The sequence below is a fragment of the Coregonus clupeaformis genome, chromosome 13 (genome assembly GCF_020615455.1).
Source record: "Coregonus clupeaformis isolate EN_2021a chromosome 13, ASM2061545v1, whole genome shotgun sequence".
NCBI lineage: Eukaryota > Metazoa > Chordata > Actinopteri > Salmoniformes > Salmonidae > Coregonus > Coregonus clupeaformis.
Window position 1 is genome coordinate 40,599,566 of NC_059204.1, and position 21,496 is coordinate 40,621,061.

At 47.0% G+C, this 21,496-nt stretch overlaps 1 protein-coding gene across 3 annotated transcripts; it reads left to right on the forward strand.

The window, feature by feature from the left end:
• Window positions 1-1,985: 1,985 nt before the first annotated feature.
• On the forward strand, window positions 1,986-21,496 carry LOC121579462 (lysine-specific demethylase 6B-like). 3 transcript variants are annotated; one of them, XM_045224420.1, is made up of 21 exons: window positions 1,986-2,206; window positions 6,313-6,466; window positions 9,596-9,693; window positions 9,820-9,943; window positions 10,048-10,101; window positions 10,225-10,447; window positions 10,587-10,847; window positions 11,131-11,286; window positions 11,377-14,546; window positions 14,666-14,792; window positions 15,040-15,145; window positions 16,172-16,377; window positions 16,467-16,645; window positions 16,772-16,840; window positions 16,931-17,079; window positions 17,166-17,280; window positions 17,431-17,618; window positions 18,680-18,821; window positions 19,219-19,345; window positions 19,491-19,667; window positions 19,770-21,496. In XM_045224420.1, exons 4-21 carry the CDS (start codon window positions 9,825-9,827, stop codon window positions 19,791-19,793), a joined length of 5,592 nt encoding a protein of 1,863 aa, XP_045080355.1. In that variant the 5' UTR covers window positions 1,986-2,206; window positions 6,313-6,466; window positions 9,596-9,693; window positions 9,820-9,824; the 3' UTR covers window positions 19,794-21,496. The 3 variants fall into 3 exon arrangements, with proteins under 3 accessions (XP_045080355.1, XP_045080356.1, XP_045080354.1); XM_045224421.1 differs by having other exon boundaries at window positions 6,316-6,466; window positions 9,799-9,943; XM_045224419.1 differs by having other exon boundaries at window positions 6,316-6,466.

The following is a 21,496-nucleotide window of genomic DNA, read 5'->3' on the forward strand; positions in this document are numbered from 1 at the left end:
ATTGAGTAGCACTTTCTGTTGGCCAATAGCAGAGAGCGATGCATCCACACCTAGGACAAGGGTGTGCCATAGGAGAAGAGGACAGAAGATGAAGTGTCAGCTGTAGCCAATGGAAACCATGGTTTGATTGACTTGCAGAAGATGAACGTCCAACAAAGCCAATAGCCAACAAGATGAGGTGGGTTTCCAAATCTGCTCAGCCAATGGGAAGGGAGATAGCTCAACCAAATTATGAATAATTCAAATAGTCTATGAGCTCGAAGAGATTGTCTGGTCCATATTCCTGTATACATAGCCACAGCCACTATTTGCATTGATAACCAAAATAAATAACACCATGAGAGTAAATCGAACATGATCTTCAAATCATCTCTTGCTACAAGTCTCAATGCTTCGATTACAATCGATTCACCTCAACAGATTCTGAATGCACAGCATTGTACCATCCTTATTATGCAGCCACAGCACACACCATGGCAGCCACTATGCTGTATGCAGTATGTATAGTGTATACAAATAAGTAGGCAGTGATTTGCTTTTCAAGATGCCCCAGTGGTAGAGGGGGCACACAGCATGCAAACTGTGTGTATGTGTGAGAGCTGGGGCGAGGGTCCATGTTACACGATTCGTACATGGAGGGTGTAATGTTCAGTTTCCATGGTGAAAATGGAATCCAGCTCTGTGGCAGTGCCTGCTGATTGGCTGATATGGCCACATGGGGTTGTGCTGTGAGCAGATGGCTGGCCAATGGGGTAGAGACAGCGTTGGGGCTGTTGCTAAGGGGAGTCAGCTGGACTCTTCGGAATACTCTCTCTCTCTCTCTCTCTCTCTCGCTCTCTCTCTCTTGCGCTCCTCTCTTGCTCTTCTCTCTCTAGCTCCCTCTGTGTTTTTCACAGACTCACCCTCTCTCTCTCTCTCTCTCTCTCTCTCTCTCTCTCTCTCTCTCAGCTCTGTCCTTCAGACTGTCTGTGTCTATCCACTGCTCTTACTCTCTCTGTGTCTCTGGTGTATTGGTTGATTAAGGGTGAGGTGAGGAGAGGGGGCCAGTGAGAAGCAGCTCTACTGGCTGTGGGCTTTGAGTCACGTAGGCAAGACCCTCCCAACATAAACCCAATGCCCCCTACCCCACCTCCCCCGGATCATGTCAGCTGACTTCCTGTGGGTCCAGTGCTGGGGTCCAGTGCTGCTGGCCTGGTTAGTCATCCACTACGACTCATTGGTCGTCCCTCATTCTAATGTCTATCTGCCAGAACCACGCACATAATCACCACTCTCCTGATTAATCACACAGACATCAATTATTACACACATCAGAGCTCAGTCTGCGCAGCATCCTACTTTGCCAATATGACTCTATATTCCTCCAATATATTATCATTAAGATGATACAGTATGACATGTTTCTGTCCGTTTTCGGCGAATGACTTATCGTCACACATATAATGTCTTACCCTCTGACATAATTGAAATCCCAGTCATTCCATGGCACTATTGCTCTCTTGTGGCGCTTTTAAACTGAAGGTTTTGTGAGCTCATGTCGAATTCAGGGCATGTGAGTTTAATGTCTGAAACAAAATGCTTGTGTCATACAGTATGGAGGGAGAGAGTCAGTCCACCTGATTGGAGCACAATGCAACTGATTCCAACATTTGAATAGAGTAAGGGGAGAGTAGGAGTATTACTGACAGTGCTTAGAGGGCAAGTTCATAACTATCAATCCATTAATGGAAACCTTTACAGTTGCCAGTGATATGTATGGAGTATGCTGTACGATTTGGGGAATATCTGCCAGAGAGAAAATGGAGTCTTTGCTACCTCACTGTGGTGGTTTAAAAATAGCTTCTAGTTCTGTTGGCCTTATTCCAAAACACACACACACACAGAGAGAGAGAGAGACACCCCCCTCTATCTTTCACTCTGTCTTTGTCCCCTCCTCCTGTTTAGTGTAGGAGGATTGACATGAGACCCTCCTCCCTTATTGGCTGGTGTGAATTAAATGGCGGTGTGGGGGCCCGCCCCTCAGGTCTCTGCACGTGGATCAGTCTGCTGTTCGAGCCTGAGTATCAGAGGAGAGGAAACCAGGAGAAGAGGAGAGGGAAGAGCGGAAGAGGAGAGGATTGGGGGAGGAAAGAGGGAAAGGGAGAGGAGCCGAGGGGTGTGGAGCAGAAAGAACGAATAAAAGAACAGAAAAAAAAGGAAAGAACAGGTAAAACAAGGAGAGTGTGTCTGTCTGTTTCTTTGTGTTACTGTACAGAAGGTGTGCAATTGTGTATGCATTTGTGCAAATAATGTTATGGTGCATGTGTTAGGACATGTCTTTGTGTTGATATCTGACTACTGCACAGAGGGTGTACTAAGCTGTGTGTCTGCAGCTTGTGCAGCACAGTTATGCAGTACACACACACTGTACATAAACACAGTCAGCTGATTTGTGATGATTTTTTTTTTTGAGTAATGGTTATTCCTGTAGTGTTAGTCTCTTTAAGCCTCTGTTTAGACTCAGGCTTTAACTTGTGCTTTAGAGCAATGCAGTGTTTGGTTCGTGTTGATGTGTGAGTTTGGTTGCTGTGATACAGTAGTAAAACAGAGAGTAACCTTATATTTCCGTGCTGGAGTTAGTCCAATGATTGCAGCGCGTGACCTTGTGTCAATAGAAAGCTTTCCGATAGGGAGTGCTGCTTGTCAGTTTATTGCTAAACAATGTTATTGTATTCTGATTTGTATTTTATTTATGACAATGCAGACCTTTTTAGATTCAAGCTTGCCAGGGGTTTTCCAAGTGTGCAGAGCCCAAACAGGGAGCCTGGCATTGGGATAACGATACTTGTGTCCTCCTTTTGCTAAAAATGGCCAAGCATTGTCGACCCACATTTAGTGCAGTATTTATACAGTACAGTGACTCACTCTCCTCTGGCAGCTGCAAATAGAAGGAGTAAAGAGCAGCCTTGTTTGCCCTTGCTAAGTCACAACAACGCACCCATGTGGATACAAACACATACTAACACACACACTCTGGGCATCAGGCAGTGTTTCTTCTGTGGTCCACCACTGGTCACCAACCAGTACACCCAACCACTTGACCATGCTGATTCTATTATGAGGTTAATGTTGAGCACACACACCAGCTGCCTGTTTTCCTCCCAAATAGGTTCCAGGTGGTCGGATTGGTCCGTGTGCGTTTCATTGGAGGAATTTAGTGGTAAATCTTTGTCTTTGTTCTGAGAGACTCAGTAGTAGGCCGGGGTTATAGGTCAGGGGTGAGGGGTCAGTGTGAGAGCTTTCTGATGAGGTCCCAGCCCCCTCAACCGCCCTGCGGGGTCACAGATCATTCAGTTCCTGCCCTGCTGATGCACGTGCCTAGTGATGATCTCCATGACAACCAGTCCTCTACACATACTAGCACAGACACGCTCTCTCTGACACACATTAACGCACACACGCGCAGACACACACTCACTCACTAACACACAACCACACACACACACTCCTTCATTGCTGTCGTCTTTGAAATGCCACCTGGTCTGTTGGTATCGTTTGCAAAAAAAGACGCCCCCCCCTCCAGCCCCCCTGTTCCAAGCCTGCAGTGGTACATTCCAGTACTCCTCTGAGGTCTGTGCATACAGAGGGAGAAGCCTCCATTTTGGAGAGAAAGAGAAGGTAGAGGAGGGGAGGGCTGTGAGGTTATAAAAAGTTATTTTTAGAAAAGCAATTTATATTAATCTCATACTTTCTGCTTTGTGTCAACTCAGGTCAGCCTTTTACATTTTCTTACAGACATTGAGTACCTACAGTAGGCTACATACACATCAGTGTCTCTGTCTGTTAACCTGTGGATGTGACGCTGTATGTGTCAGTGTCCGTTTGTCTGTTTGCTACCCTGTCAGTCTTTATTCCAGGTTGATTTGTGTAGTTGTGTTTTGTAGGTGTGACTGAGAAGTGATGTCTCCCTCTTCTCTCAGTTCTCTTTCTCTATTTTTCTCTATGTATCTAAATGCTCCACATGTTCAACTGGGAATGGGAGTTGGGTATCAGAGCCAGGTCTGGTGTGGTATGGTGGTGCAGCCCATCCCCCCCGATATAAGATAGGATCAGTGTGGTGCTTCCTGCCTCCCACTCCACTAAGCAGCTTAGTGACCTCTGTCTGTCTGTGTGACTGCACTGATTGTAGAGGCTCCGCCATGTTCACCCACACAGAGGGATGCACGTCTGCACTGGGTTACTATGCCACCAGCAGGCTGATGCAAACAGTGTTCAATGTGTGTCAATGTAGAGTAACAGGGTGAGGATTATTGCTGTATTGGAATATGTTGTCTCTGCCTCTTTGATTGAGGGACACTACTGTTCTTGTGTCAGTTGCAGAGAAGTTGAAAGGCAGGGTTTGACAGTGCAAAGACATTCTGCTCTAATGTCAACATTTTTGCTAACTTCAAGACTCTAGAGACCGCAGAAGGATTACAGGGATTATATATGCTTCTATTGAGGCAACTCAAATTTGAGAATTGTAAGCATATGACTCCCATTGTCAGAAGACTATTGTGCATGGTATTATTCTGCACCTTTTCAAGCAGGCTGGTTGATAACTGAGGCAAGCATGTCTGCTAATCTGGAGAGGTTAGTTAGTTACTTCCTGTTGGTTCTGGGGGAGAGGACGGGGCAGTCTCACCCCTGGGGCTGACACCTGACTGGAGAGAGGAGAGATGGGAAGGAGGAGAGGGAAAAGATAGAGGATGAGGAGGCGTTTACTCGATCATGATTATTCAGTACAGGAACTAGGGTTGGGCGGTATCCAGATTTTCATACCGTCAAACCGTTTCTGTACCATACCGAGTTATACGGTATTAACGGAAGTGCACACGAGGGGCGCTATTTTCTTTGTTGATGCCCCAAACAATTCAGGCAACAGGGATCTTCCTCCAAGAGTGAATTGAATGTTTCTGCTGTAACTAAAAAGCTTGATCTTGACATCTAGCCACTTAGCTAGCAAGTTAGCAAACCAAATGCATAGCTGGAGCCCTGAGCTGGATATAATGTATTTGATACATCTTAGATTCCAGTTATAAAACGGGATTGAAAATCATACTGTCGGTATTTGTAAATACTCCGTTATACAGTATAACTGATATAAGGTCCAAGCCTAAAATGAACGTAACTATTAAGTCAGTGGAGAAGCAGGGCTTCTTGTTTTTAAGATCTGCAGCAGCGGGGATCTTCAATTCTTTATGAACATCTTAAGGCCTATATCACAGTTTTAAAGGTGACTTATTCTCTCAGATTTTCTTCTTCCAAAGCAGATGTTAAAAAGATGCATTATTAATAACATATTTTAGACTTGTTTCCCTTCACAGAACAGCATCGGAATTAATTAATGGGTATTGAGTAATAGTAATGAGAATGTCATAATAACAATGGCATTGACATTTGTATATCTCAAGGGCCATTCACACACAAACACACACAGTCTGAGAGAGCGAGACATGCACAATCACACATTCCCTCTGCACTCAACTCCACACACTGTGGTAATTGATCTAATTGAAAAACAAGTCAGTCGCCAGAGGGGATACAAACCTTCCTTATGCTTTCATTTCCCGACAAGCTGATGTATGCATGAACAAACACACAAACGTACAAACACACACACACACACACACACACAGCAGGGGAATACAGATAGTCAGGTGCAGCCCTCACACACAAGAAAATGTGTCTCGTTAAGGGAGAGTCTTGCTCTGGGGTAAATTATATCATTGGTTGCCAAGGATACAGGACACAGTGTGTGAGTAAGAGAGGGAAAGAGGGAGACAGAGTGAGTAGCAGACACGTGGAGGGAGATAGTAAGTGGGAGAGCGAGTGAGAGAAAGAGAGTGAGAGAAGGAGGGAGGTGGAGAATAATCAGTCTTGTTGAACTGGGTCTGGAGTAGGAGAGGTGATAGGGGAGGGGCCAGAGAGAGGAAGGCAAAAATAAATGAAATCTGACTGGCTGGTCAAAGGGGGCTGGGCCATCCTTTCCCTCTCAGCTTTCTCTACTGAGCCATTCCTTCCCTTCCCTTTGTTTGTCTACTGAGGGGAGAAACGCCACAGAGAACAGTGTGTATGACAGAGAGGGAGTGAGAGAGAAAGAGGGAAAGAGGGGGGAGAGGGAAGGACAAGAGAGGAATGAGGAGATGGAAGAATGGAATAGAGATACATACTTTCTTTTCAGACAATAACCCCTTTCATGTTCTCACGTGTCCTACCTGACAGTGGTTTCTCCTCCCTCTCGCCTGTGTGTGTGTGTGTGTGTGTGTGTATGGATGTGTGTGTGCCGGCTAGCAGAGGGAGTGGATGCCCGTTCTGTTTAACAGGACTTCAGGCTGAAGCTGAAGTGGGCAGCTGTCTCTCTCCCTGAGTGAGTGGCATCTTCACACCGAGACCACAGAGACGGTCTCCCCTCCTCCCTCTCTCTCTCACAGCACTCAGCAGCAAGGTAAGACTAGAATAATCCTTCACCTCTCACATACACACACACACACATACACATTCACATTCACATACACATACACATTCACATACACATACACATTCACATACACGGGCATGGGGTCACAGTAAGAGACAGATGTTTCCCTGGAGAGGGATATGCGTAAGTAAGGGATATGTGTTTCTCTGGTGACAGAGACACCGGTTACCGTGGAGATATAATGAGTGTTGAGGAGAGGACAGTGAGTTCTCTGGTGACAAAGAGCGTTATGGATGGAGACACTGGTCTCCTTGGTGACAGAGACCAATGGAGGGCTGCAGTTCCGAAAACTGAAGGACATGTCGGCTCAGAGTGACTGACTAACTGACTGAGCTAGTAAAGATGAAATGTGGAGCCACCCCCTTCCTCCACCCTCTACTAACTCAGCTATACAGTACATGTCTCCATATGAAATGTCCATTCTCTCTCTCTCTCTCTCTCTCTCTCTCTCTCTCTCTCTCTCTCTCTCTCTCTCTCTCTCTCTCTCTCTCTCTCTCTCTCTCTCTCTCTCTCTCTCTCTACCTCTCTCTCTACCTCTCTCTCTCTCTCTCTCTCTCTCTCTCTCTCTCTCTCTCTCTCTCTCTTTCTCTCTCTACCTCTCTACCTCTCTCTCTCTCTTTCTTTCTCTCTCTCTCTACCTCTCTCTACCTCTCTCTCTACCCCTCTCTCTCTCTACTTCTCTCTCTCTCTCTCTCTCTACTTCTCTCTCTCTCTACCTCTCTCTCTACCTCTCTCTACCTCTCTCTCTACCTCTCTCTCTACCTCTCTCTCTACCTCTCTCTCTCTACCTCCTCTATATTATCTTATTCATTGTTCAGTGTCATCTTAGAGAGTATGCACAGTGCTGTATACCAGTATCTGTGTGAGAGCGGGTTAGTGTGTATACAGTGTTTGCTGTATTTTGACAGTTCTAGTGGATGAGTAAGCAAAAGTCTATGCTCTGCCTGTGGACACAGGGAGGATGTAAAAATATTTCTCCCCTACACACTCTCACCCACAACCCCCTGAATTAGAGCGATTTCCTGTGTGCTGACATACTATAATCCATCTGCGATCTCACACAAACACACACACACACACACACACACACACACACAGACACATGTGTGCACACACACACATACACACACACACACACACACACACACACACACACGACACAGGGCTGATATCATGTTACCCCCTCTTAAGGCCCTTCTATCACCTGCCCTCCCTGTTGGCCTAATTCATTAAAGGCGCCTAGAGGCAGACTCACTAGACATATGTAGACTCACTAGATCTGACATACATTATGGTGGGGCATGCAGGCCATGGAGCATAGATCTACAAGTGCTAGATTGGATATGTAACTTGGAAGAACCCTATAGAATCGAGAAATTAATGCATAGTTGCAACCCTCATAGACATCATTTGTCATCTCTGACGGTATATTTAATAACTACGTCTCATAGCATGAATTTTCTGGATTCTTGTGTATTCTCATTGGATGAGAGACATGTCTGTCCTCACATACACAGAGGATCACTTTCCCTAAGTCCTCATACCAACCCCCATCCATCCATAACCCCTGTTTGAAAGAGCAATTGTCCATTCTTCGGAATGAAGTGCACAGAGGAGGGGGGAGGGGTGCGGCTGATTGAGTGGCCAGACAAGTGAAGGAGCAGTGAGGAGGAGGAGGGGGGAGGGGTGTGTGTTTCTGGCTGCTCTACACACTGAGCACAATGTGTGCTTGTACTCTGATTCACTGGGTCACAGGCCAGTCCCATGGGTCGGAATATTTGGGTTTGACTGAAAATAAAACGCTGTGTTTACCTCAATTTGACTTGATCCCAAACACACACACGCACAGTCGCGCACACACACACACACACACACACACACAAACGCACACAACCAGACCCAGTGTGTGTAGAGCCTCTTTTATCCTTTGGTGATATCTTTCTCATTACTCACACGTCTAAATAAACCCCAGCCCTCTCTCCTACCCATACTCTACTGGCACCCAGGATCCTATGGATGGGCAGTGCTTAAAGGTTATTTATTCAGTTTATAGGAAAAGTAGGTAACTGAAACCATAACAGGCTAAACTGATGTTTTAGTTTAGCATCATAGTATCTCTATAGTAACATTTAGCAGAGAGAGAGAGATGAGGATTAAAAGAGAGAAAGGTTAGACTCATTCATAGGTAGGTCACACATGGCCACACACAGCTGGCTGGCCTAGTTTTCACCTGTCACTGCTTCCACTACTACCACACAGCTGAATGAACTGGAGCTGGTTTGCATTTAGGGCCTGGGAGAGATAATTTAGGGCCTGTAATGACCTGCAATGTACAGCTGTCCTTATGGAACATAAGAGAAACATTATTGTCCGTATGTGTGTTTGCATTGTGCAGTAGTACACAGTAGTATTCTACAATTATTCTAAACAGCCTAATGGGAAAGTCCTCTTTCACTGTCTACTTAAAGTACATTCATACACACACACACACACACTCGCTCCATCTCTGTTGCCGTCACACACATCCATTATCCAGATCTACTGTATAAAAAGCAGATCAGCCCCCCTTCTCTCTCTCCGTCTCTGCTGTCTGCTGTCTTAATGTCCAGACTAGAATGGTTGGAGACTAGAGCAGACAGGCCTTTATCAATGGCTGGCCACAGGCTGCAGTTGCTGCAGGGAGCTGGTGATCAGAGAGGGGCTGGATGCAGGGTACAGCTCTGGCTGACTGGTGATAAACTGTGCTCACCACAAACAAACACGAGTGTTCCAGCAAGATTAGGAGGCAGACACACAGAGAGAGAGAAAGTGAAACAGAAAGAGGAGAGTGGTGTGTGTGTAGCTGCAGTGAATTGTATTTGTTGTCATTAAAGGAAAGCTCTGTCTTAGACCAGTACCTAAAGGTAATCTAGTGTAAGTGTGTGGGCAGTAGCAGTTGTAGTTGTCTGCTGGTGTAGGGAGTTGTAGTGCAGTGTTGGAGGTGCATTAACATGTACAGTGTAGAGAGTGTACAGAGACTGTGAACGTCAAGCAAGATGTGGTTGATTTTTTTGTGGTTTGGCAACTGAACACTAATCTTTCTCCATCTCTCTCTAGGTTGTGGTTCAGAGTTATTGAAGGAAAGACAGACAGGTGTTGTCGTGTAGCCCTCTCAGTTTTATAGTAGAGGGCTTCACAGACACAGACCAAGTGTGGTGAGTATTTCTACCTCTGTGTACAGTACTGTTTGTATCCATGGCAACCATTTGCCTTCATGTAGACTACAGTTTGCTCATGTTCTATCCTAATCCAGTAAAAAGGTGTGTTTTGTCCTGTCTCAGGCTGAATGTATCACCCAGCAGAGCAGTATTCTGGGCGTAACACCAGGGACTCCTACCCTGCTGGAGGACCTCACAGAGGAACATGGGCCCCTGTCAACAGTCGCCCCTGGGGCCCTTCAAACAGGTGAGCCCTCTTCTTACACCACTGTCTACTGACACACTCATAACCCTTCTTCCTGTTATGGAGTCTGTGCTGAGCCAATGGTAACCCTCCTTTATCTACTGTAGGTACAATGGCGGAATCAACCAATCCCAGCACCTAAACAAGATTTATAATGACAGGTGAGTGAAACATCTCAATTGTTCAGAACTTACATTGAGTGGAGCGCACATCTGAAATGTTAGTCCACAGTCACCTTACTGTAGTGATCCCTTAGTGATCTCCACTTTCTCTCTGGAACATAGGGGGGCCAGGCCATCCTTCCATTCCCAGGGAAGGGGCCCTCAGCGGAACCAGAGACCAGCAATACGACCCTGGGCCCAGAAAGACCAGGCTTATGAGACCCAGGGCTGGCACCAGGACTCCCCACGTTCATTTCAAAACCATGGCCGCAACCAGGGGGGCTACCAAACAGGACCGGGGGAACCCTACACCATCTGGGACTCCTACAACAACCAGCCTCCCAGGGTGAGAGAGGAAGAGAGCAGCCTATCGACAGTACATACTCTATGCTGTACATAACTCATTATCTATTACATACAGTAGTTAGGTTTATGTCTTTTTTTATTGATTGCATGACTTTAATTATGATAATTATCTCTCTCAGTATGGGGGTCCCCACCAGCACCAACGGCCCAGAGATCCCCCCGGAGACCTGGGCTCCCCAGCAGAGAGGTGGGCCGCCTCAGACCGCTCCAGGGCCTTCCAAGGTAGGATGATAGACCAGGGACCAGGACCATGGAAGCGCCCACCCCCCCACAAGCACCACCGTGGCCAACCTCCACACCGCTCCCCACCCTCACAGCACTCCCCACCCCCCAAGGAAGACTGCCCTGCCAAGAGGAGCAGAACCTCTGGCCCTGAGCAGGTCAGTCACCACCAAAGCTAATGATCGTGTTTGCCAGAAGTGTAAGGTCCCCCACCACAGTTAGTCCTGCTATCAGTGCTTGAGGAAGATGTCTACTAACCTGATCTAGGATCAGATTTCTCTACTGCTAGCCTTTACCATTAGGGTGATATCCGATCCTGGAACAGTCATCTGAAGCCACTCTGAGTGTAGCTGTGATATTTATACAATAGCACCACCTTCTGGTAGGGATCAATACACCTCACCAGGATACTTACTGTTTATTACTGTTCTCTCTCACCAGCCCTCTCACCGTGGCTCAAAGCATTTATCTGGACCAGACCAGCCCCAATCACCACCCCACTACCTCCCTCCCAAACAAGGCTTCTGGAACCAATCATATGACAGACCTGGTCCTCGCACCCATGCTGAGAGGAGGACCTCGTCTACAGAGTTACAAGTAAGTCAGTTAATAGTAAATGTACTTCAAGAGAACAGAGCTCTTAAGACTACTTATTGATTAACAATCCTCTCTCTCTTATTATTTCAGGAATCCACCAAGTCAAGATTAGGGCGTCTCAACTACAGTACACATCATTCTACCCATACTCCAGTTCCCCAGGTCCCCTTCAATGGTCAAGGCCCCCCTCCTTCCTCCTATCCCCGCCATCCTCCTCCATCCCATCCCTGTGGCGGCAGCAGACCCCCCCACCATGGATCCAGAGTGGAGGTGGATGGCCAGTCCCAGCCCCCCTCCTCACCAGCAGACCACACCGGCGTGCCTTACAGTCAGCACCACCAGCGTCCCCCATCACCCTCCTCAGTACCTCAGCACAACCCCCCAGCCCCACGCTCCCACAGACAGCAGAGGGATCAGACCCCCTCCCAGCTCTCTGCTACAGAGCCTCCCCACCGCAACAGCAGCCACAGAGATGGAGGCTCCACAGCCCCGAGCTCCTCCAGCCCCTCTGGCCTCTCCAGCTCCACCACTCCTAGTAAGGCCAGTGGGAAGAAATACCCTCCACCTAATCAGAGGAATCCTGACACTGGCTCTGGCACACCCCGTAAACGGGGACCAAGGACCCCCTCACCTAGTCCCACACCTCCCCCTCTCTCTGCCTCCCGCACAGGGCTAGGCTCAGAGCCCCAGACCCCACCCAGCTCTCCCCAGGACAGGCCTATTGTCAACAACAACATACCTACTATCAACAACAACAGACCTACTGTCAACAACAACAGACATACTACCAACAAGCCAGGGCTGCAGCCTCATGGACACAAACGGACAGAGAGGAACCATAAGGATAAAGAAAGGAGAGCAGAGAGAGGCGAGGTGGGAAAGAGGGAACCAACGAGGGAGAGGAAGATGGAGGAGAGGAAAAGGAGAAAGGAGAAAAGAGAGAAAAGGGGGGATGGGGTGAAGAATAAAACCCATAAAGGAGAAGAGGTGAGAGACAAGGTGGAGAGAAAAAATAAGAAAGAGGAAGAGAGGAAGACTGAGAAAAGGGAGGAGAGCCTTAGGGCTAAAAAGCTGGTAAAAGCAGAGATGGGATGCTCAAAGTCCCTCACTCCATCAGTACGGCCTTCCTCCCCTAAGACTCAGTCTGGATCTAGGGTTCCAGGGAAGCCAGGGCAACCCTCCCAGACACCATCCACCCCTGGCAAACACAGACACAGGGAGAAGGGCCAAGGAAGAGGTGGAACGTCCTATGACCACAGCTCTCCAAATACCTCAATCCCACCTGCTGGCCCGCCTGCCGCCCGTCCTTGCCAACCCTCACCGTCACCACATCCATCCAAACACAAAAAGTCAGAGAGGGGAGGGACCCTGAACAAGTCAAACCCAGCTCAACCCAAACCCCCCGTCAAGGGCTCACCACTGCTAGCCTGTCCCCCACCCACCACCACCAATAACAACAACATCAGCAAGACCAGTAAGACCAGTCACCAGCCCACCAGCCCTCCAAAACCTTCTAAATGCAGCACAGAGAGGAAGGCTGATTCTACCACCTCCACGCTCTCATCCAAAACCGCAGCAGCTCCCACTGTGGCTGGGTCAGGGGGGTCCATCCCAAGCCAGCAGAGCCAGACTGAGACAAGGGGTGTATGTCCAGAAGGGGGGGTCCTGCGGGCCCCAGATCTCCAGCCTGCGGCAGGGGTGGGCAGTGTGGAGGAGCTGGGAGACAACCCCCCCGCCAGCCCCCCTGTGCTCAGCTGGCAAGGCTCCCCGGCATCAGCCCTGAGTGAGGAAGAAGAGGAGGAAGAGCAGGGAGGAGTGATGAGGAGACCTGTCCTGCAGCCCAGCCCCACCCACAGCCCGTCCCTCTCACCCCCCCATGGGAACTCAGAGGGACTCAATGAGAAGGCGGAGGGCGTCAGTGAGGGGAGGGGTGCTGATGAGCTTCGCCATAGCGACCTGGCCAAGCTCTATGGCCTGCCTGATACTCCCAATGGAGTGGAGGAAGAGGAGGATGAGGAAGAGGAGGACAGTAGTGGGGACACGTCGTCCAGCTCTCTTCTTCCGCGTCGGCCACACCTCCACCAGACAGGAGTGGCTGATGTCTTCAAGTCTTTGGCATCGTTCCTAGGGGGCCAGAGGTACACATATCGGGGCGGCCCGTTTGGGCGTCCTCCTCCTAGCTCCATGGGAGGAGTGAAGTACTCCTCATCCCTCGCCATGGATCCAGAAACCAACTGTCAGGACCAGCAGTGTCCCTCCCCAACATCAGACTCCACCACGCCCCCAAGACTCACTACCCAATCATCCACTCACACTACCTCAGATCCGCCTTCCAAACCCCGCCCTCCCGTAGACCTCAACCAACCACAGCTCTCCGTGGGGGAGCGCACTAAACAGAAGCATGCGCGATTGGAGGAGATTCAGAATGAGAGAAAGAAGGAGAGGACTAAATGTGTAGACAGTGGGGAGACAGCCGGGTCTCTGAGCGCTGAGCTGAGATTGACCACCACACACCGGCTCCCTGCCACCACCAAGGAGGAGCGGGGGCAGAGGGAGGTACGCAGGCAGACAGGCAGGAAGAGGCTACAAAGCGGTGCAGATGGAAACAGGGAAGGAGAAGGGAAGAGGAAGAGAAGAAAACAATATAACAGCGTCAGTAATCATCAGAGTGGAGGCAATGAAAAGAAAAAGATGGAAGAAAAGAGTGAAAGAAAATCAGCCTCCTCCATTACGTTGTCCTCATCTACACCTCACCCCAGTAGCCCGGTCAAGCTGTTCAAAGACACTAAGAAGAGCCGTCAGATTCAGGGGAATCTTGGCCTCCAGAGCAAAGACATCCAGGGACAGAAAGACAAGGCACACACAGGAAACACTGAGCAGGGGGCACAATCAACAGAGAGGAAGGAGGAGAGGGGCAGTGAGCCTGAAACCATTACGTCCACACCAGGCAGCAACACAGACACAGTGGCAACAGCAACTTCCACCAGCACCTTCAACACCTCCTCCACTGTTACCACCTCCCCTACCCCCACCCCGGCCCCCTCTGCTGCCCCAGTGAGGAGGAACCCCTGTCCCCTGGCTGCTGCTGACTTCCTGAAGCTGAAGGCCCTGTCCATGGGCCCTCCCAAGGAACTGAAGATCCGTCTGATCAAGGTGGAGAGTGGAGACAGAGAGACGTTCATCGCCTCCGAGGAATGCAGGATCCCCCTAGGAGAGGTCAGCATCAGACACACAGCCAGCGAGGTCATCAGGGCCTGCAAGTGAGTATACAGTACATGTGATGTACATTTACTAGACATCAATACACAAAGAAAAGTGTATTAAATGAAATCTTATTGAATTCTAGCTCTTCATCTGTCTCTTCCTTTGTCTGTTTCAGGGGGGCAAAGGTGAAGGGGAAGTTTCGGGAGTCCTATCTGCTCCCTGCTTTCTCTGTCAAGCCTGTTCTCAGCACCAACCCACCCATCCCGCGAGAGAAGCTCAATCCCCCCACACCAAGCATCTATGTGAGTCCACACTCCAGAGGCGCTGCACTGCAGTTGACCCTATGCTTCAAGCTGTCTGTGGGTGTGTATGTCTTGGGAGGGGGGATAAAGCAACTACAACAAAAAGATACATCTCTGTCCTATGACAACAGACGACAGTCTTCTTCCTCTTTTTCTTCCTGTTTTCTTCATTCTCACATATCAGTTCTGTATTTGTGCAATGCCTTGCTGATTTTTTTCCGGTGTTGTCCTGTGTGTCTGTGTCCAGTTGGAGAGTAAGAGAGATGCCTTCTCCCCAGTCCTCCTCCAGTTCTGTACTGATCCCAAGAACCCTGTCACTGTCATCAGAGGCCTGGCTGGATCCCTCAGGCTCAGTGAGTTTCCGTATTTCGATTTTCTCAGGGCTAAAACTTAAAGGGAAATTCCTCCACTTTTCAATCCCATATTCATATTCTCCGGCACAATACCAGTATCTACAGTGAGGGGAAAAATTTGATCCCCTGCTTATTTTGTTCGTTTGCCCACTGACAAAGAAATGATCAGTATATAATTTTAATGGTAGGTTTATTTGAACAGTGAGAGACAGAATAACAACAAAAAAATCCAGAAAAACGCATGTCAAAAATTTTATAAATTGATTTGCATTTTAATAAGGGAAATAAGTATTTGACCCCCTCTCAATCAGAAATATTTCTGGCTCCCAGGTGTCTTTTATACAGGTAACGAGCTGAGATTAGGAGCACACTCTTAAAGGGAGTGCTCCTAATCTCAGCTTGTTACCTGTATAAAAGACACCTGTCCACAGAAGCAATCAATCAATCAGATTCCAAACTCTCCACCATGGCCAAGACCAAAGAGCTCTCCAAGGATGTCAGGGACAAGCTTGTAGAACTACACAAAGCTGGAATGGGCTACAAGACCATCGCCAAGCAGCTTGGTGAGAAGGTGACAACAGTTGGTGCGATTATTCGCAAATGGAAGAAACACAAAATAACTGTAAATCACCCTCGGCCTGGGGCTCCATGCAAGATCTCACCTCGTGGAGTTGCAATGATCATGAGAACGGTGAGGAATCAGCCCAGAACATAAGAAGAAAGTTCCTAAAAAACATTTATTTGTGACATCACAGGGTAGGAATAAAAGTAAGAAAATCTATGATCACTGTTTTTAAAATATTTTAACTTTTGATGATGTCATCGGGTAGAACTTTGTACCTTTTTATATTTTTTTCTACAAAACATTCAAATGTGCGTTTTCACATATGTAAACACTGGTATTGTGCTGTAGATAATGAAAATTAGGTTAAAGTGGTGGAGTTGCCCTTTAAAACAGCAACATTATTTCTAATTTACTCACTATACCTCTCTCACTCCTTTCTCCTCTCTCTCCCTTTCTGCCAGACCTGGGTTTGTTCTCCACTAAGTCTCTGGTGGAGGCCAATGCGGAGCATGCTGTGGAGGTGAGGACCCAGGTGCAGCAGCCTGCTGATGAGAACTGGGACGCCACTGGTTCAGCCCAGACCTGGCCCTGCGAGAGCAGCCGCTCACACACCACCATCGCCAAGTACGCCCAGTACCAGGCCTCCAGCTTCCAGGAGAGCCTCCAGGTAGGGGAAGAACACACACACATACACGTTTCCCCCCACTTCCTCTCTTTGCCCAGCTAAGTTCATTATGTACATCTATGTGTCTACAGGAAGAGAAGGACAGTGAGGATGAGGATGAGGAAGAAGAGAATGAGACTTCATCCTCTGACCCATCAACCACCCCTGCATCTGGCACCAGCAAAACCAGCCCTACTACGGTCGCCAGCAAAGCCAACCCTACTGTGGTTGCTAGCAAAGTCGGCCCTACCCCTATTGCTAACACACTCAGGTCAGAACATCCACATCATACAGTGCAGTCAACTCCTTAATAAACCAAATACAATACATTTAATCAAAACAATATTCTGACGTTATTAAAGATGTTTTAATAAAGTACACTTCCCCTTTACCATAGGCCAGAGGCAAAATCAACTGGAAAGATCATCAAATTCGGCACCAACATCGACCTCTCTGATCCTAAGAGGTGAGATAGCTTTACATGTGGTAGTTTGTTTAAAAGCTCTAAGGACACTGTTGGAGAGGAGGTAGAGTGTTAATGTGTGTTTGTTACCAGGTGGAAGCCCCAGCTGCAGGAGCTGCTAAAGTTGCCAGCCTTCATGCGTGTGGAGTTCAATGGGAACATGCTGAGCCACGTAGGACACACCATCCTGGGCATGAACACCGTCCAGCTCTACATGAAGGTCCCCGGCAGTCGCACGCCTGGTCAGTGTTCTATGGGTGTGTTTTTATATGCATATTGCATGTATCTGTACATGGGCTTAAATATCTCTGTGTATGTCTGTTTTCAGGCCACCAGGAGAATAATAACTTCTGCTCTGTGAACATCAACATTGGGCCGGGGGATTGTGAGTGGTTTGCAGTCCATGAACACTACTGGGAGCACATCAACAACTTCTGTGAGAAGTGAGTCATGAGACGGTTTTCATGTGAGGGCCTTGCATTTAGTTAAGCATTTGAGCATTTCTGCTCATTGAAAGGTATAACAACAGTGACCCACAGGGGATTTGAACCAGAAACTAGCCACTTAGATGCCATCTCTCCTCCCTCCTTCAGGCATGGAGTAGACTACCTGACGGGGTCCTGGTGGCCTGTTCTGGAGGATCTTTACCGCTCCAACATCCCAGTGTACCGCTTCATCCAGAGACCAGGGGACCTGGTGTGGATCAACGCAGGGTCCATCCACTGGGTGCAGGCTGTGGGCTGGTGCAACAACATAGCCTGGAACGTTGGACCTCTCAACTGTGAGTTACTAACAGTGTCCAACAGGGGAAGCCATAGATAGGAAAGGGGAGCTGGGTCATACACATTGCAGAGAAGAGTGTAGCTTGTAGTTGGCTGTACACTATTCTGTACCTCAATCAAATTATACTGAACAAAAATATAAAAGCAACATGCAACAACTTCAACAATTTGACTGCGTTACAGTTCATATAAGAAAATCAGTCAATTGAAATAAATAAATGAAGCCCTAATCTACTGTATGGATTTCACATGACTGGGCAGGGGCGCAGCCATGGGTGGGCCTGGGAGGGCATAGGCCCACCCACTTGGGAGCCAGGCCCAGCCAATCAGAATGAGTTTTTCCCCACAAGGGGCTTTATTACAGACAGAAATACTCCTCAGTTTCAACAGCTGTCCGGGTGGCTGGTCTCAGACAATCCCACAGATGAAGAAGCCGGACGTAGAGGTCCTTGGCTGGCATGATTACACATGGTCTGCGGTTGTGAGGCCGGTTGGACATACTGCCAAATTCATTAAAGAGACGTTGGAGGCGGCTTATGGTAGAGAAATTAAAATTAAATGATCTGGCAACAGCTCTGGTGGACATTCCTGCAGTCAGCATGCCAATTGCATGCTCCCTCAACTTGAGACGTCTGTGGCATTGTGTTGTGTGACAAAACTGCACATTTTAGAGTGGCCTTTTATTGTCCTCAGCACAAGGAGCACCTGTGTAATGATCATGCTGTTTAATCAGCTTCTTAATATGCCACACCTGTCAGATGGATGGATTATCTTGGCAAAGGAGAAATGCTCACTAACAGGGATGTAAACAAATTTGTGCACAAAATGTGAGTGAAATAAGCTTTTTGTGTGTATGGAACATTTCTGGGATCTTTTATTTCAGCTCATGAAACATGGGACCAACACTTTACATGTTGCGTTTATATTTTTGTTCAGTATACTATTAAAATTCCTTTCCAAATGTACTCTATAGAGTCTGAACACTGGTATTATTTGGCCTTAACACTGCTAATGTGAGCCTTTCTACTCTTAAATATGTGTGTCGTCTTTGCCCTTTCAGCATACCAGTATCAGTTGGCTCTGGAGCGCTTTGAGTGGAACGAGGTGAAGAAGGTCAAGTCCATCGTTCCCATGATCCATGTCTCCTGGAACGTAGCCCGCACTATCAAGATCACAGACCAAGAAACCTACAAGATGGTCAAGTGTGTGTGTGTGTGTGGACGTGTTTAACTATACTTGTGGGGACCAGAAGTCCCCACAAGAATAGTAAACAAACAAACATTTTACAAACTGGGGACATTTTGTTAGTCCCCATAAGGTAAAATGCTATTTCTAGGGGGTTTAGGATTAAGGTTAGAATTGGGGTTAGGGTTAGGAGCTAGGGTTAGTTTTAAGGTTAAGGTAATGTTTTGCGGTTAGGGTAAGGGTTAGACTTAGGGTTAGGGAAAATAGGATTTTGAATGGGACTGAATTGGTTAGTTATACAAGACTGTGTGTGCGCCTCGTCACCTATCTAGTATGCATGTTTATTTCTTGCTACACCTTATCTCTCTCTCCTCTCTCTTCTCTTCTCTTCTCTTCTCTTCTCTCCTCTCTCAGGCATTGTCTCCTGCAGTCCATTAAGCACATCCAGATTCAGAGAGACCGGCTGGTTGCTGCAGGGAAGAAGATCTCTTATCAGAGCCGTGTGAAGGACGAACCAGCCTACTACTGCAATGAGTGTGACGTAAGTCCCTCCCAACAGCCTGTGGATATATGCCTGAATCAGACCTGCTATGAACTACCATGACCCAAGTATCTTACCAACAGAGTGTTGGTGTATGGCTTTGGTTATTTTCTACAGTGATTGATTGTGCTGTGTCTGTGTGCAGGTGGAGGTGTTTGATCTGCTGTTTGTGACCAGTGAGTCTGGCAATAGGAAGACCTATATGGTGCACTGTGAGGACTGTGCCGGGAATGTCTCCAAGAGCCCCTCACTGGCAGGAGTTGTGGTGCTGGAGCAGTACCGCATGGAGGAGCTGATGAGAACCTACGACAGCCTCTGTGTGGTGAGAGAAACACACACACAGTTTCTGTGTGCTGTGAGGTTATGTCCACCTTATTTACCCCCCTTTCTGTCTCTTTCATTCTCTTCCTCTTTCTCTCTCCAGACTCCATCACCCTGTTCCAAGTGAGGCCTCCTCCCTGTTGTCCAACAGCCATAACCAAAACTCCTACACAGTGGCGGCACAGACGTTGTCTTCAAGGAATACTACTATTGCGAACACTTGGTGAACAGCCAACCATGTTTACTCAGTATTGTTTACATCACAATAAGATATCGTCCGTCAGCCAATTGAATTCCAGCTCACTGTCTTCCCCTCCTACCAGCTGCTGATTGGACTTGGGTCTTGAGATAGAATGACTAGACTGGTACTACTACTCATTAGAAACATGTCAGACAACTACAGAAAATGTGAACAAAGTTAGCACTGGAAATCAGGTCTTATTTAAAACGGACACTGCTGTGATTCAAAAGCGTCAAGTAGCCGGTATATGGTGCATTAATTCAGGTACTTTTATGCAAATCCAATGGAACTTTTTTACACCAATCTAGTTATTCTATGTCCATGAATTTACTGTGTTGTGACACTAACAGCAGGGGAATCGCTTCACTAGCAAAGTAGCCAATAGTCTCAATGAAATTACATTGTTTTGGTTTTGTTTTCTATTCAGGTGAACTCTGACATTTGTAATTCTGTCTGTATACTCTTTGGGGTGCTATTTCCATTTCAGTTATTCTGACCTAGATATTTCAAAAGTTTTACCAGCCTAGAAGTACACCTCATTGGCCTTGTGAACTGTATTTAGATGATAGGAAATGAGAAAATGCAAACATGCAGATAAGGTTTTGGAAAGCATTAGGAATATTCATTTAAGAAGTTGTAAACATTTCTCTGAAATACGGGTTTACTAGAGGACTAATCTGGTTTCACTCTTTGTTGGAAATCTAGTCTGTTTTATTGTGATTTTTGTTTTTGCATAATAATCCTAAATAATGTTTGGTAGAGAGAGATGTGGTTGCTACAATATGCCCTAAAGAACATCCCCTTCCTTTTTCTTGTTATAAATGGTATCGTTCTCCCTGTTTTTATACCTCTGTTTTGGTTGATATCTCCTCCTTTTCTGGATTACAGAGAAACTGAAGAATTGTAAATTGTGACTTTATTTATACTTGTATATGTTTTTTTTTCTTAAATGTATTTATTGCATATTGATGGTGCTTCTCTGGGGACACCAGCTATTTTTAAAGTTTCCTATTGTGTGTGGACAGCGAAGGGCAAACGGGGAGGTTGGATTTTAATGGTGCTCAACCTCCTCTTGCCTCACCACCCCCTCACTAACTGTGTATAAAATCTATGAATATAAGTAAATGAATATAACTGAAACCGAGAGGTTGGTGCTTAGAACCGCGTCATTATGCTTACCGGTAAATGAATAGAATGATGTCTTTGTACTGTATCTAACTGATAAAAACAATACCTTTTTCAACTTTTTTGCATTGTATGAAATTCATAAAATTGTGACGCATTTGTGATTTTATGATGAACATTATAAGTATTTGTAGTTTTAGCCACATTTGAAAGATACTTTTAGGGATGTGTAGTGAGGTGTGGGTCTGGGTTCCTTCAGTGTGCTGTCCTCATGAGTATCATTTCAAGGTTGTAATCTTGCTCCTCTCCTCTGACTGTTTATTTAAGCTGCACTGTTTTAAAATAAAAAAATAACTCCTATTGAAGAGGGCCTGAGCCAGACCTGTCTTAAACATTCTGTGATTTTTCTGTGACATTATTGTGAGTATTATTGATAAAATAAAATAAAATGTTTTGAGAAATTC